The sequence below is a fragment of the Miniopterus natalensis genome, chromosome 18 (genome assembly GCF_054644295.1).
Source record: "Miniopterus natalensis isolate mMinNat1 chromosome 18, mMinNat1.hap1, whole genome shotgun sequence".
Classification (NCBI taxonomy): domain Eukaryota; kingdom Metazoa; phylum Chordata; class Mammalia; order Chiroptera; family Miniopteridae; genus Miniopterus; species Miniopterus natalensis.
This window is the reverse complement of record NC_142098.1, coordinates 22,432,608-22,450,043: the sequence shown is the minus strand read 5'-3', so window position 1 is coordinate 22,450,043 and position 17,436 is coordinate 22,432,608. Positions and strand designations below refer to the sequence as shown.

General features: G+C 39.6%; 1 protein-coding gene across 4 annotated transcripts in view; it reads left to right on the top strand.

The window, feature by feature from the left end:
* The window catches only part of CNTNAP4 (contactin associated protein family member 4), a 308,626-nt gene that overhangs the window by 169,270 nt on the left and 121,920 nt on the right, over positions 1–17,436 (top strand). For all 4 annotated transcript variants that reach the window (XM_087827286.1, XM_087827285.1, XM_087827284.1 and 1 more), the window contains exons 16-17: positions 8,618–8,788; positions 9,500–9,718. In XM_087827286.1, coding sequence (XP_087683412.1) covers positions 8,618–8,788; positions 9,500–9,718 — 390 coding nt within the window. The remainder of the gene's footprint in view (positions 1–8,617; positions 8,789–9,499; positions 9,719–17,436) is intronic.

Below are 17,436 nucleotides of genomic sequence, written 5' to 3'. Positions count from 1 at the left end.
CTGTTTTATGCTACCATAAAATTTACCTTTGCATTTAAATATTTTATTACTTTTATTTAAAAATTTTTTTTATAAAATTTATCTTTATTGTTGGAAGTATTACAGATATCCCCTTTTTTCCCATTGACCCCCTCCACCCCACATCCGCCCCACCCCCAGGCCTTCCCCGCACTATTGTCAGTGTCCATGGGTTACGCATTTATGCATCTATGTTCTTTGGTTAATCTCTCCCCACCCGCTCCCCCACCCCCGCCTTCCCTTTGAGATTCCTGCCTGTTCCATGCTTCTATGTCTCTGGATCTATTTTGTTCATCAGTTTATTTTGTTTATTAGATTCCACATATGATTGAGATCGTGTAATACTTGTCTTATTTCACTTAGTATAATATTCTCCAGATCTATCCAGGCTGTCCCAAAGGGTAAGTGATCCTTCTTTTTTACAGCTGCATAGTAATCCAAGGTGTAAATGTCCCACAGCTTTCAAATATAGATTTTTAATGAAAGGAGTGGGTTATATTGAAAGACTTATCTGATTAAAAATTCACACAGTAGTACACAGAGCGCCTTGTTTCAGCTGAGCCATTTCTCATCAGTGCACTTGAGCCTGTGGCAGTGAAAGTGCTTTCAAATACCTGCACGAGTTTAGTTCATGTTGACACTTTTTGCTTTTTACTTTCTAAATAAGATAGTGCCTTTATAAAACCGAAACACTTTTTTCTTAGAGAAGATATATTTTGTGGCCTATTCTGCTGTTTTGTTTTCTGTTCTTTAGAAAACCTGTGTTACTAATGATTTATATGTAAGAAATTTCACATATGTGAGGGAACAAAAGTTCATTCTAACACTTTCAAAAGATGTCCATTATTTTGAGCTTAGGAATCCTAATAGTTCTCAGGACTACAGTAATATCCTTTCTTGACAATTTTATACATATACATACCTCTAATTATTGCTTTAAATATTAAACATTCGTGTTTTGATTGATATATAATCATTATAAAACTTTAAGATATACAGAAATCTCAAAGAAGAGAGTGTAATAACCACCAAGCATCACGCAACTCAGAAACACTGATTAACACAGTGAGTCTCATCCCAGACGTTGCTCGGTGTCTCTGGGGCAGGGTTTCCCAGCCTTGCCCTTCGGGCCGGGCAATTCCTCGTTACGGCTGGGCCATTCCTCCGCACTGTAGGCGCTTAGCAGAATTCCTGGCCTCCCCCCGCTAGGTGCAGTAGCCCCATTCCCCCAGTCGGGACAACAAAATTTATCTTCTGAAGATTCCAGATGTCTGCTGGGGTGCAGAACTGCTCCAGGTTGAGGACACTGCCCTGGACAGGAAAGTAAAAAAAGAGATTTGGAAATAAATTTCTAAAACTGTATTCATTGAAATTGAGAAAGAAGGAAGAAGCTGAAATGAAGCTAAAAGAATTGCTTTATATTATTTATATATCTAATAAATATATATTCAGATTGAGTGATCCCTCAAAAATTTTTAAAAAATTATTACATTTTCCAAAAGTTATAGAGTCACCAGGTTTTATATTAAACTAATTTTTAAAATTTAGACAGTATTGATTTATTCCAAAAACTGGGAAAATTAGCACTCATTTGTCCCCTCTTCTTTTCCCTCCCCTGCCTTCCAGTTTTTGCTAGTTTTGCTATTATTCGTTTAGTTGTTTATTTTTTAGTGTTAACCACTGGTCCTGTCATCAGAGCTTCTCCATTCTTGAATGATTTTTATTTTGATTTATTTCTTCTTGAATTGCATTGTCAGGTAGTTGATATTTTCAATTTGTTTCTCCCAGAAAGACCCAAGAGTGTTGCATTTCCTGAGTCGGCACATGCTTGAGAATATCATTGCCTCAAAACTCTAAACCAGACTTGGCTGGTTTAACTTTACATTGTTTTTTTGGTAACAGCTCTATTGAGATATAACTCACACGACCTACCACTCACCCGTTTGAAGTATACAAGCCAATCAGATTTTCGTATATTTAATTATTTTAGTATATTATACAGCACTGTGCAGACATCACCACAGTCAATTTTAGAACATTTCCGTTGTCCCCCCAAACACTTGGACCCATTTAGCAGACATTCGCCTTTCTCCTCTTACCCCGTCCCAGCTTTAGTGAATCATTTGATCTCTGCAGACTTGCCTATTCTGGACATTTCCTTCCACGGCTTTTCTAGATGTCTTATGAAATAGGGTTTCATTTCCAACCAAAAGGGCTTGTATGTGCTTGATTCTCAAAGTTCTGATTTTGGGGATGTCTGCCTGTTGCCTTAACACTCAAAAGAAAAAAAAAAAAATAGGCTGGATACATTTTCTTTCTCACGGAAACCTGTGGACTGTGCTCTTTTATCTTCTGGTTTAGAATGTTGCCGTGGAAAGTTCTGGGCCAAGCAGGTTTTTCCACATTGTCGGTGATTTCCTTTTTGACTGAATAATTTCGGTAATAATTATCATTAAAGGTCAGTAGCTTAACAAGGGTGCCTGTCAGTGCTGGGCATTGGTATTAACCTTCCCTGAAATTGGGCGTGATGCACTAAAATGAATACATACATTTTACAAGCAGTTAAAAGAGTTGTTTCAAGCGAGATCTACATTTCTGCTCTTAGTTCATTAATCCGAACAAGGTGGTATTTTTATTTCTTTGGCATTTCAATAAATTTTTCCACCTGTTTTATTAAATATTTCTTCTCAGGTAACTCACCGTGTTGAGATTTCATGTCTAACCAGGCATCCCCCAAACTTACACAATCAGAAAAGATAGTTCTGTTTGTTGTCCTAAGAACTTCTTGTCACTGACACTCTTTTCTTCATTTTTGTCTCCGTGGACGCGTCCAGCTGCCTGAGAAATCGCAGCCGCCCAGAATGCATTAAATAATCAAAGGCGCATGTAGGCAGTAAATAGCTTTGCAGAAGTTATATCCTCAGACTGGAAAAAGATATTGACTGGCGATCTGTTTCATTTCTCTTCCGTTTGACAGAGTCCTGTTCCGTTTGGCAGACTACACACAAACCATTAAAAAGAGTGCAGATCAATCCCGTGTTAGCAGATAATCGCATAACGTGATTTTGTGAGCTCTGCTGGGCCTGATGGTCCTCCACCATTAAGAAGGGCTTTTCATTTTGATTTTTATAATTTCTTTTCTTTCCTTGGGTTTCCTTTATTTAGTTTTCCTAAAGCCTCTCCACCTGTTTATTCTGCCCTCACACTCTTTTCCTCTCTCTTCTATCTCCCCTGTTTCTACTTATTTACCGAAGAATTTGAGTGTATTTACTGAGACACATATGATTCAATCAAACTGGGAGCAATTACTCTAAGCTTTCTGATTGCTACTTGATAAAGGAAATCTTACAATTTCATTTAACAAATATTATTAAGCCCACACATTGCAACATTGTATTGTGAGAAGTCACAGAGAGAGGGAGAGGGAGCAACAAAATAGATAAAAATATCTGCATTCTCTTGGGGGGATAAACAATGAACAAATAAGTAAAATATATGCTATGACAGACGCTAGTAAGTGTTGTGAAGACAGTAGAGTTGAGGCAGGAGTGGGGTTAGGTTGGAAATTTTAAGTAGGATGGTCATTGCATGCTCACTAAGGAGGTGGCGTTTGAATAAAAATCTGAAGGAAACAAGGGAGTTGTAAACATTAAATATGTACTTTAAAAAATAAAGGGAGGGTGAGCACATCATGTGCATTTTGATCTTAAAAGTAAAGCATTTTCTTAAAAAAACAATACATTTTTAAAATACTGGGGTTTTTTGGTGGTTCTTTCAAACAGCCTTATTGAGATATAATTCACATACCATACAATTCAGCCATCTGAAGGGAACTATTCGATGGCTTTGGATATGGTCACCGCATTGTATAACTGTTAGAGTCAATTTTAGAACATTTCATTACCCCCAAAAGATCCACACTCCTTAGCCCCTGTCATCAGAAGCCCCATCCCCCCAGCTAGGAAACCACTAATCTTCTTTCTCTCTCTACAAGTTATTTTTTAAAGGATAACCTATTAATACTATGAATAAAAGTTTAGCAAAACAAATATTTTAAAGATTATTTATAATTTTAAGTCTACTATGTTAATTTCCCTAAACAAGCTCTTTTTATTTGATGTATGTAATGAAATACTTAGTGTATCTTCTTCTAAGTAAGTAATTGTATGGATCCTGTTTTCCATGACAATTTTTTTTTTTTAATTCTGGAACGATAAAAGGTGGCCTTTGTGAAGGAGTCTTTTCCAAATCTCTAGTACCCTATATTGAATTTCATTTAAAACCTATTCATTATTAATTACTTTTATTAATTATGAGTCATTAGGAATTTCTCAGAATAACGCATCATGATCTGTTTTTGTTGGGATGGTTCTGGGGCATCTTTCTCTCCCGACTGGCTTTCATACAGTAAACGATTGCTTTCAGCTCTGCTTCAGGTGCAGTTTAGGGATTTTATAAGAACCGACCTGAGCCCGGGAACCCTCTCTTGAACCCGCAGCTGCCTGCTGGGCTCCGCCCCGCCTCTTCCGTGCCCCCCTTTCCAGGAGGCTGCCAGGTCCTCCTGGGTGCTCCTCAGCACAGTCTGTAAAGAGCTGAGGTATCAGAACATTATTTGATCAAAGAAATATTGGCCTTTGCTTTCTTTATAATTATTGTGAATTAGCAGCAATTTTTTTCTTCCAATAAAATGTTCTTCATCTTTTACTTGTTATGAATCTATAAAATAAGGTTTGCTAACTAATTAAAATAGGTGTGTGAGTGTTTAAGCTACCAACGGTAGTAAATTGTTTTCATTACTGTAGAAGTATTCATTATAAAGATAGCAGCAATTCGAAGAATTGTTCCTCTGTTTCCACCAGTTCCCTGAAGCCCCCTATAGGAGGCTTTATTAGGTTAGCTGTGATACGAAAATGAAACAACTGAAATATTGTGTCTTATGATAGTGTTATCTGATTTGGCCCTTTAAGTACTTTTGAGTGTTTCTCTTTCTAGTCAGATCAAAAGCATGGTTTAATAATATCCCATAATTTAAAGTTATAGCTTTGTTTTAATTTTCACAATGTAACATTTCAACAGAAAGACATTTAATTTCTAAAAATAGGTCAGGTAAGAACCTATAAGAGCTCAACTGTGTTGTTACCCTTAACTTGATATTTTGCATATTCTTGCACCCTTTCCCAGAGGTCACAATATCTCAAGATTAGAAATGGCAGTAAAATGAAAATAAAAGTAAGGCCTGGGCTCGACACATCTGGGCAGCACACAGTTTCACGCGGCTGCGGGGGAAGCCCTCAGAGTATGTTCTCAGTGGAGTAGATTCAACTCTAAAATTGTCTCCTCATGATGTGAGAATTGACTTCCGAATCAGGTCCCATAAGAAAAAAAAAAATAAGGTACAGTCGCGCGCCACACGGCAATGGTTCAGCCACCGACGGACCACATGTGGGCCGGTGGGCCTGTTCGGCTATAACGGAGCTGGATTTCTATAAGAAAGGCAGGGGTGTGTGGCTCAGGAGGGATTCTTCCTGTTCTCCAGCAGGAGCAGGGTCTGTGGGGCTTGGCAGTAGAGTCCCCCTCAATTTTGAGTGCACAGGTTACAGCCAGCCAGCCGCTGGCCTGCTCCAGCAGAGGAGCCTGTCCCCCCAGCACCGGGGAGCCCCCTCCGCAGGCCAGCTTGGTGGTCTTCAGAGTGCGTGGCCGTGAATTCTTTGTTGAGGACCTCAGCTCCTGCACAAGGACACAGGTCCGCAGGAGCTACCACTGTCACTCCAGGGAAAGCTTTCTGTGGTCATGTGGAGCCAGCCTCTCCCTGTATTTTGGAAATGTTTTCAGGCTGTAAGGATGTAAAGCATAGGTAAGTTTTATGTTTTTCCGTCAGCTCAATGCCAGAGAGAGCCCTTTGTGCCAGATGGGGTCAGTGGAACCAAAAACAAAGTTCCAAAGTAAAAAATATTGAGTCCTCAGTTCTACACCCTTTCCATGTTAAATGACCCTCTTTTTTTCTTTTTAAATTAAATTTATTGGGGTGACAATAAGATTATCTAGGGTTCAAGTGTACAATTCTGTGTTACATCGTCTGTATATTGCATTGTGCGCCCATCACCCAAAGCCAAATACCCTCCTGTCACCATATATTTGACCCCCTTTGCCCTTTACTACCTTCCAGGCCCTTTCCTCTGGCGCCACAAAGTTCCCTAATCTGACCACTGCTCCAAATGCAGTAGCCAAAACCACATTGCCAGGACAATCCCCTGTGCTCCTTTGTCTCCATCTTGATTTCTCTTTCCGACTGACCCTCAGGCCACCTTTCACTCCTCCTCACAGTCACTGTCATGGTGATCTGCGCCTGACCCGCCACCTCCAGCCAGTCCAGCCCACATCCCTGTTCGTGGAGCAGCCCTGGCAGCTTCCATGTCCCGACTCTGTCCGGTGGAAGCAGGGGAGGGCTTGTGGGACAGTGTTTATAAAGTCTGCAGCCGTGGACAGTGATGTCCTAGGTCCCACATTCACTCACCACCCACTCGCTCACTTGCCCAGAGCAACTTCCAGTCCTGTAAGTTCCACCCATGGCAAGTGCCCTATGTAGGTGCACCATTTTTTAAAAATCTTGTATACCGATTCTTACTGTACTTTTTTTATATTTAGATATGTTTAGATACACAAGTGCCTACCACTGTGTTCCAGTTGCCTGCGGCATTCAGCACGATCACACGCTGTGTGGGTCTGTAGCCTGAGAACCGCTGGCTGTGCCATACGGCCTAGGTGTGCACTAGGCTACACCACCCAGGTTCGTGTGAGTGATGTTCGCACAAGGACAGATTCACCTAACAGGACGTTGCTCAGAGTGTATCCCCCTCGAAAAGCAGTGCATGACTATAGATACAAGCACTGTTGTTAGGCCAGAGTTTATAGAAAAATAAAGTCTAAGGAACAAATAAAAGCTGAATCAGGTTTGTGATTTTTGACTCTTGAGGTATCTGTCCTTTGAAAACATAATGAACCATTTTTTCCCTCTGCAATTACTGTTTTCTGACTTCAGAGGGTCAATACAGTAGCCCCACTTATTTTCAGGGAATACATTCAAAGACCCCCAGTAGATGCCTGAAACCGCAGATAGTACCAAATGCTATATATATACTATGTTTTTGGCGATACATATGATAAAGTTTAACTTATAAAGTAGGCACAGTAAGAGATTAACAACAATTAATTAACTAATTATAACAGTACAGTGTAATAAAAATTATTGGAACATTGTCTGTCTTTCATAACCGATCTAATAATTGAGACAGTTAAGTGACCAGGTATGAGTAGTATTTACAGAGTGGAGAAGCGGGAATGATTCACATCCTGGGTGGGACAGGACGGGATGGTGTGAGATTTTATCACAATACTCAGAATGGCACACGGTTTAAAACTTATGAATTGTTGATTTATGGAATTTTTCATATAATATTTTCGGGCCACGATTGACCATGGACAACTGAAACTGCAGATAAGTGGGGACTGCTGTAGTCTTTCTTCTAGGAAGCTGATTTAGATAGAAATTTATCCGGTGTGTGGGCACATATGGGAGGCAGATGCTTGAAACGGGAGATGTATATTTACACTTGGTGTGCTGAGAATTGGCTGGTGGAGGCAGCGATGCATAGTTCATTTCTCTGATGATGAGTCTCATCAACCACATGCATCCAGTTGGATTTCACTCCTGTCACCTCAGGCCACTGCACTGATGTATTTTTCCCCCATACTTTCCACACAGTCCCGCAATATTTGTTCAAGAGGAAAGAAAGTTGTAGATATAACAACAACAAAAAATGAATGGGAAAGTGAAGAGAAGACATACGTAGACCACATAATTTTTTTCAGATCTCTTAATTTATACCCAACCTTTTACACATTTTCTTCTTACTTTGGGCATTTTAAAACTTTTTGAGAACCCTTTTTGTACTGTTTCTCTAATTCACCATGAGAAGCAAAGGAAAAGGCAATTTTGAAGTAAAAGAGCATTTTCATGAGAATGTCAGTGCAGCACAGAGTGAGTAGTGTCTTGATCTTTAATTAAACGAGGGTATTTTGAATGCCAATCTCAGTTTAGAAAATCACAAGGCCCATTAGTGAAAACAGCTGAAAGTGTGACTCTGTGAAGCGTGTGTTAGACGTGTGAGAACAAAAAACACTTTGCTTCTTTAGGGGTTTTGTTATTTAGAGTAATAGAGGTGTTGAAACTTTCAAGTTGTAAAAAAATAAGTCTACTAACTAATGTTTGGCAGGTCTTTATCGTATCACTTTGGCAGAGGATGGTATCAGGCTGGGGATGTGTTTCTTGTATCAGATGTAACCTTCAGACCATTTCTGCAGTGATCGTTCCTCTCCTGTGTTGGAAGGAATCCAGAATTCCATCCCCTGTAAAATCTCTGATCATGTGCTCATATCTTGTATACAATATCGTTAATAGAAAAAAGAAAAAGCAGGTGTGTATTAATTAGCAATATTTTTAATAGTAAAGATGATAAAAACGGAAAATGTAATTATGCCATTCAGTTTATGTCATTAGTTTGTTTTCTTTTTTGACGTTTCCCTTTGCTTTTTAAACCAGGGCCATTTTGGAATTCGGCTTCCTTCAACACCGAGGCTTCATACCTTCATTTTCCTACTTTCCACGGCGAGCTCAGCGCAGACGTGTCTTTCTTTTTTAAGACCACAGCTTCGTCTGGGGTATTTTTAGAGAACCTGGGGATTACTGATTTCATACGGATAGAGCTGCGCTGTAAGTCTCCTTTTCCAGAGAAGTCTGTGGGATTCTATTTAGCAGCAAATCCTTTAAGTTTTGAAGTACTGTGTCTCTCTACTTTTTCTGCTGAATCTTTTTATTGTGTCCCTTTGAAAAAATTCTATGAAATTAAGTTAGTCTTTCTGTAAGAAAATAATTTAATATTTAACCTGTGATAATTTGGGGAAATCATTGTATTCTCTAGAACCAATTTAAGATGCATTTTAAATTCAAATAATTAATTAAAAAAACAACTAAATTCGCAGTTAATTACAAAATTACCTAATTCCCAGTTAATTACTTAATTAAATCGACCAGCCTTTTTATTTTGATATACTCTTAGACTGTTATTAGTATCTTAATATCAAATGTACATTGCATGCTTTAAAATTTATATAAATTTTAAGTCAGTGTAAAATTATCTTTCTATAAAATGCCACTTAGTTTTCTTGCCCTGGCTAAATAACTTTAATTTTTATTAATATAAAAAATTAACTTTGAGGATGAATTTCTTAAAATCCCCCTCAATATACAAATGCATTTTACTGCCTCATTCCACATCCACTCTTCACCAATGTCTGTGGGTACTCCCATAATATTCAAGTCATTCTCTTTATACTGTGCTATGGACTGTTCTTGAGTATGTTGAAGACTCAGCTCTCCAGCACGTGGACTGACGTGAACAGTCTTCATGTCTAACATTTCCAGCTCCAGCAGAAGTGACTTTTTCATTTGATGTGGGGAATGGGCCTTCTGAAATCTCGGTGCAGTCACCCACTCACTTCAACGACAACCAGTGGCACCACGTTAGGGTTGAAAGGAACATGAAAGAGGCATCCATTCAAGTGGACCAACTCCCTCCAAAGACCCAACCTGCTCCCACTGATGGACATGTCCTTTTGCAGCTCAACAGTCAACTCTTTGTGGGTAAGTTCTGTTTCTAGGCAGATTGTCATTTAATTATATGATATAAGGGCAGAGATGAACCAAAATTAAATAATATCAACTACAAAAGTAATGATGGAGAAGCTGTGTTCCAGACTATGCCGGGTATTTTATCTCTTCCATATAACCAACCTGTGGCCTGGGTATTATCCCTAATTTACAGATGAGCTAACTGAGATGAAGGGGGTTGAAGTGACTTGCCTTGAGAAATTCACCTAGTTGCCCAGCCGGGCGTGGCTCAGCAGTTGAGTATCGACCTAGGATCCAGGTGATCTGGGTTCGATTCCTGGTCAGGGCATGTGCCTGGGTTGCGGGCTGGATCCCCAGTCGGGGGTGTGCAGGAGGCAGCCAATCAGTGACGACTGTCTTATCCTTGGTGTTTCTCTCTCTCCCTCCCTCTCCCTCCCCCTCTCTGAAATCAATAAAGATATATTGAAAAAAAAGGAAGAAAGAAAGAAAAAATATTTAAAAAAAAGAAATTCACCTAGTAAATGATATTCAAATTTGACTTTGACTAATTCCTAAACCTATTACAAATTTTGTGATTTGTTCCAGAACTCGTTTTAACATTAGGGTTTTTGGTATGATACTGGAGATGGTTATCTCTGTTCCTAGGGGAGTCAAGGAACCCTCCTTGTAATTCCAGGCAATGCCAACCAGTGAAGGAAAGCAGGGGCGAACTATGTAAAATCCATGCTTAACCAGCTGCCCCAGTTCTGCTGATATCTCTCATTTTGTCCATTTTTTTTATATCTTCTGATTACTTACTTCATATTTATATTCAAATGTTGTTCCTTTATTTCCTAAATACATTTGCTGGGTACTTATAGACCTGCTAGTAAAATCCTTCTGATTGTATTGGTTATATTTTGTATCTTTGCTAATTACTTTACAGAACTTATGGACGGTAAAATTTCAAGGGATTTTATCTTACTTGATCACTTTTTCTGTATTTTAATATATGCGAGCACACAGCAACACTGTAAGTGAGGATAAATTATAAATGATCAGAAATTATATTTCAAGCATTTTTAAGAGTTATGTTTTAGAACATAATTCATGAGATTCCCGTTACATCGTATATTGCTTAGCAATCTTGTTTCACTAACTCTCTTTCACTGAAAAGGAAGAAGCTTATTTGTTTTATTTTTGCATAAGACATATTTGAGATTTCTAATACATTTATGTACTCATCGTTTCTATCATTTATTCTTTCCTTCGCTCAATAAATATTTAATGAACAGCTTCTGTGAGTAAGGCACTGTAATGGGCAATCTCATCATGGTCTTGTGGCCACTTGACTGACTTACTTAAGGGTATGGAAATAATAAAGAATACATGAGAAGAATACATAAGTTTTCTTTTAATAACATGCTAGAAGCTCAGTCAGGAAGTTGACATAGATATTTCTTGAATTACAAAAAATGAGAGGTGGCCACAGTGAAAAGTATGGCAATTTAAAATCTGTCAGGATCTAGGATCAAGGAAATAGCCTTTCTATTCTTGAAAATTGAAAAGGCTAAAGCAGTCCTCAAACCTTTCAGTGAAATCTGCTGCAGTTTGCCTGTGCATGAACTTTTATCCTGGCTATGAATTTTAACCTCATAGAAATGGACTCACTATATATCATGTCTGATCAGGATCCTGGCCTTAATTTGATTTCAGGTAGTTGTAATGGATAGAAGCACTATTGTGGTATCAGAAAACTGGATTATTACAGACTTGAGCCTTTTGCTATCAATCACTTGTTATAATTTTAATAAGGATCTAAGAGATTTCACCTTCCTGGAGGCAGTTGGTTGGCTTTTGACATTCCCATGTATGCTAAATCCCTGGATGACTGTGTTACGTGAAAGTTTTAAAAACTAAAATCTTTGTTACATTTAAGTCAAAGTAATTGAAAATTAAAAAGAAAAGGCAGAAAGAGAAATCTGAGAAAAGATATGTTACATCTACTATTAATAAAAATCTGTTTATACAATTCCCTTCTCCCTACTCACAGTGAGAAAATTGAAATGGTTAATATGATGTTATTACAAAAGGACTTATTTTTTAAAAAGGCTTGCAGCCATAGGTAGAGGCAGATGATCGGCTGTCAAGAGGCCACATGAGGGTCTTGTTCATGCCTTCCTCCACCACAGGAGTGGGCCACTTTCTTAGGAAAGGGTCCCAATCAAGTAAGTAGAACAATAGTTACAAGACAAAATATTAATTTACAAAATTACTGTTAATCAAATTAGAATTAAAAAAAAATTCTAGATCAAAATACTTTTTCTCTGCAGGAAGATTCAATGGAAGTTAAATTGTAATTTAAAAGGCTACACTAAATTCATGCAAAGCGGGTGAAAAACTGGTAAACAATCAGTAATAATTAGAGCTAACTTAATGTCACCCTTACTAAGACCAAAAAGTAGTTCCTTGCCTTCCTGAAAGTATATTTCAGTGCAGGAGACAAGAGACATATATATATCTGTGTGTGTGAAAAAATATAAATTCAGAAAATGCCAAATATTGTCAAGTAGAAGGCAGAATAAGGAATCGGGCAGTGATTTTGGTTGGCGAGGTTCTATTTCAGGTGGGGCCGTCAGGGCCGTTCTTTCTGAGGCCCTTACATTTGGACAGAGGCCAGAGAAAGAAAAAAGAGCCCCGTGGGTATCTGAAGGAAGGGAATTCCAGGGGAGGGAAGGTGCTCAAAGGGGTGGGAATGGGCTCTGGTGGCCAGGGAGCAGGGAGAGAGTCGGTGTGGCTGGGGGAGAGCCAGCGTGAGGGAAAGAGTGCTCCTGAGCGAGGTGGAGCTCATAGTGGGCCTCAGGCACTCGCGAGGAGTTCGGATTTTATGCTGAGGGATCAGAGGAGCGGCACGATCTAGTTTACACTTTCCTCACTCTCTCTGGCTGAGGTGAGGACTATGGATGGAGGGACCAGGGGAGGAGCAGACTAGGGAAGTAGTCCTTAGAGTTGGGACAGTTCAAAGGTCAGTGCACACAACTCGCTGATGACACGGTTATTGCTGTCACTGTTCACAACTTATTCAGCTGATCTCCTTGTAGATCTCCGTGTTCCTTACATCGTTTCCCAGTTTTTCATTTCACCTGAAGGTGGCTTTTCCTTGTGTCTTTCTTTATTCCCATTTACAGCATGATTAAAACTGTCCCCGCCCCACCATCTAGATTATACACCGCAAACCACACTGCAAGGGCCACCTCCACAGCCTCCCTTCTCTCCCTCCGTGGGATCCCGCCCATCCCATAAGCACATCTCACCAGGGACTCAGGGCCTCTTGGCTCCTATGTTCCGTGCCAGCACCATCAGATGTAGAAGGGACCTTGTCTTGAAAACCCTTTCCCCACATATTGGTTCCTTCACACATATGAGCCTTAAGTCTGTTCTCAGGGCCAGTGACTTGTTGTGCGCCTGGGAATCTCTGCTTTATTCCAATATAATTGGTTTCCTGGTTATAATTTTAAAGGGTAATGTCATTTCCTTTAGTTACAAGTTCAAGAGTTTAATTTGCAGTTCATCCGTCCATCTTAAAAATAATGACGACTTACCAGTATTGTCAAGTGTGCAAACAACTATCATTTGTATTTGGGTGCAGAGACAAATGAGTGAGTGCAGGTAATGGCAGAGAGTAAGTCTGTAGTTTTCAGCATAACTTTTTTCTCCTAAGAAATGTGTTTTAAATCCCAGACACCGATAATAAGGATAATAATGATGATAGTAATAATGTTTTAAATTACATGGAAACACAATCTTTATAAATGCAGGACAAAACTGAAAGACTAAGGTGGTGTTAGTCCAAGATAAATTATTTTATCATCCTTATATTTAGTAGCTTTTCCCAAAAATGCACCTTCTTGTTTGTAAACAAATTTATCAGAAAACTTAAAATCTATTGCAAAATACTTCAAATAGCAAATAAAAATAGGAAGTAGTAGAAATTTTGATAATGTAGAAATGTTTGGGACACTATCATTAACACTTTTTACGTGAAACACCGTGGATATTTGAATACATGTTAGTTTTGGTTTAAATTATATTTTCCATCTCATTGGGCTACCAGAGCCAGGCCGTATTGATGATATTTATTGACATTACATTTTTTTTAGATTAAAATTTCCGCAGTCTCTCAGAAGTGACTACTGCAGTGGGAAAACATGAAAGAATCCAATGTATTTTCTCCATTGCTTGCTCCCCTCTCTCCCCTAAAGACCAGTCATAAAGTGTATTCACCTCTCAGAGTGAAACTCTGAGGCAAGACTAATGCTTTAGCTTCTGAGTAAAATCACTAAAAATAAATAGAAAGAATGATTTAAAATGTAATTCAGCTGGGCAACACTTATATATGGTGATTGAAATAGGAATAAGGAAATTACAAATGGTTTCAGAGATTCAACTAGTGTTAGCCTATACCAAGGAATTATAAAACAGAAGGATTTTAACAACCCCTGAATTTCCAAATATCAGAACAATTAGCTTTAACTAATCTCTATTGTAGGATGTCGTGCAAAGTGAAGGAGTAATAAAACAATGACTAAAAAATCTTGCTGCCCAGCCAGCGTGGCTCAGCAGTTGAACATCGACCTAGGATCCAGGGGATCACGGTTCGATTCCCGGTCAGGGCACGTGCCCGGATTGCGGGCTCGATCCCTAGTCCAGGGCGTTGCAGGAGGCAGCTGATCAATGATTCTGTCATTATTGATGTTTCTATCTCTCTCTCCCTCTCCTTTCCTCTCTCTGAAATCAATAAAAAAATATATATTTTAAATCTTGCATAGAAAAGTGAGAAAAGTTCTTATTGATGTAATGTGATAGGTTAGAAACAAAGAGCACCAATGCAACGAGCATCTCCTCCTGGTCACCAAATAATCTCAACCATGCTGCTGCTTTTCACAATAAAAATGAGAATTCACTTCTACCTGTAGGCCCCCTTTTCCATCCTTTCTCTTCTTTATGGCAGGGAGTCTGTACCAGCCTTTCACATTCTTTCACTTTGTCCTGTTTTGTATGTGTGTGATTTATGACATATCTTAACTAGTCATTACCTTAAAAACTGAGTTCAGTGACATGATGCTAATGGGCGTATTAAACATATTCCCTTGACCTTGTTAACACTGAGGACTCAATGTCCAGAGTCGCCGCTCAAGCTTTCCTACGCCCACAAACATTCTCCAGCCCTGATGGAGAGAAAGAATCAATCACTTTTAAAGCTGAAATGTGACAGTGGTCATTTTCTATTTTGGTTTGTAAACTCAGCATTTTTCTTAGAAGCTTCTTAAATTAGCCTTGAATTGATTTTCATTCAACCAGCTCTGCAATTTTTGTTTGCCATCTAAATTCTTTCACTGACAGGTTTTTAAGTGGGACAGGCTCCATTTCAATACTTTGTGACTGGGACCTGAAGGAGAAGTAAGGACTCCTGAAATAGACTCAGGAGTGATTTGTTCTGCATTTGAATTGCATCAAATCTGCAAATATTTATTGAGTATCTAGAGCAAGCAATTTCTAAATGCCATTCACCGAGGTTAATGTTGAACTCTTTGAAGGCTGGGTCTCACTTCTGATTGCACAGTAGGATCACCTGGGGACCTCTTGGGACACTGGCCGTAAAGGTACCAAGACATTTATTTACTGCTGCGGGCATTTCTGCACGTTCAGAGTTGGAGATTACCAATGTGTTCGTGTACTGGTCTTTCAGTGAACATATGCTTGTATTTCTGTTGGATGTCTACCTAGGAGAGGAACCAGTGCGTCGCAGGGTTTGCGTATGTTAAGCATTAGGAGACACTGACAAATCTCTGTTGACCTCTTGGGTAGCCTCCTCTGTGAAGTCAGTCCCTTTTCAGATCTGTTGCCCATTTTCTATAGGGTTGTCTAAAAAAAATGCTCTATACATTTTGGATGATTCCTTTTTGGATAAATTTATTACAAATACCTTGTCTCTATCTCTGGGTTGTATTTTCATATTCTTAACAGTGTCTTTTGATGAACAGAGGTTCATAATTACAACATATTTTAGATTTTCTTTCTTTTTACATTCAGTTTGTTTTGATAGGCTAAAGCATAGTTGCAGGAAGGGAATGCCAAATAGCTGTGTTTGAATGATTTTTATTTCTGACTGACTTTCTCTTTCAGTGAATATGTTGCCCCAGTGCCAGAGTGCAGGGCATAAAAGTCCTCTTGCTCTCTGGTGTAATCATATCATTTATTTCAATCATCTTCTCCCTTCCTTCAGATGTCTTTCTCGTGTTTAGCCTCAGACCTTCCCGGTGTCCTTTTCCATATCCAGCGTGCAAATCTGAGTGAGTGTTGGTTAACAGCAGAATTCAGATGGGCTCTCCTGAGATCAGAGGATATGACTCATACCACCAGTAGTTCGTTTCTTCAAAATAGACCTTAGTCTGGTCGAAAAAGAGAGGCGCTGTGGCTCCGACATGGCAGAAGTCTAAGTAGGCCCGCTTCTCCTACTGCTGCTCCCACCAGGGCATGTTCTTACCACTAACTTTGTTCAGGGAAGAGAACCGAATGTTCTCCTATGACAGTGCTGCTTATACCAGCTGCCTCTTTCCACCACGATGGTTCCTGGACCATGAGGAGAGCCTGCCTCTTCCCAGCCCCGCGGGGCTTGGCTGTGTGAGGAGCATTCCACGGCAGCATTAGAGCTGGCCTCCCCTCCCCAGCCCTCGGAATTACTGACACCGTCCTTTCTGCGAGGCTGCCTTGCCCCAGCGTGGCTGGGTAGGACAGGACTGACGATCCCAGTGCACGGTGCACAGAAGACGCTTTTTTCCTTCAGTGCCCGGACTCGACCCTGGGCCCAGCCCACACGCCCTGTCACTTTCCTGCCCCAAGCTGACCTGTGGTCAGGGTCTTAGCTGCTTCCTCTGCCCCAGTGCCATGGTCAGGGAGAGCCCCTGTTCTCTGCCAGACAAGCTCTCATAACTTTGAATTTTAAAGAGAAGTGTGGGGATCTTGATTTCTGTCTTTCTCTAAGGCCCCTGGGTGAATTATGTGGTTGTTTCCAATTAATCCTCAATATATCCAGGCACAGGACATAAATAATTTGCCATTAAAAATGAAAGGTCTTCCTGCCACAAAATGTAGTGGGGGGGAAAAGTAGTGGAAAATTGGCATAGGAAAGAGTCAGCTTGTTCTCTGACAGTAGCATCTGTCACTTGGCCTGACTTCCTGAGGATAATGAACAACGTGAAAGGACTGGGCTCAGTCTCCGCTCAGCACCTAGCACACTTACCTAGGTGCAGTACCCCAGATCCTGTTACGTAAATGAACAAAATCAGTTATACTCATTCACATGGGAAGGTTAGGCACCTGTCTCACAAAATACTCAGTGTTTGGGATGTTCTGGAATTCATTGTATCCGATAGAGAATGGCAGGTAAATTGATAGAAAATTAATTGGAAGACAGTTCCAAACATCCCAGCTCAGCAGAAACATCCAGAATCAATTAATCAAACTGCAACTCACTTTAATTGGACATACTCTAACCCTGAAAAGGCGTCAGGATCTTTAATTAAGCTTTTAAACCTAATCCTATTTACAATACCCCTGTTTCCCTGAATAGGTGCATCTTAAAATAAGATGTTATTAGCTTGAAACCTAATGGTAACATAAAAGTCCTCAATACATGTATCACACATGTTTATATTTAATTAGACATTACTATTTTGATCATTTAAAAA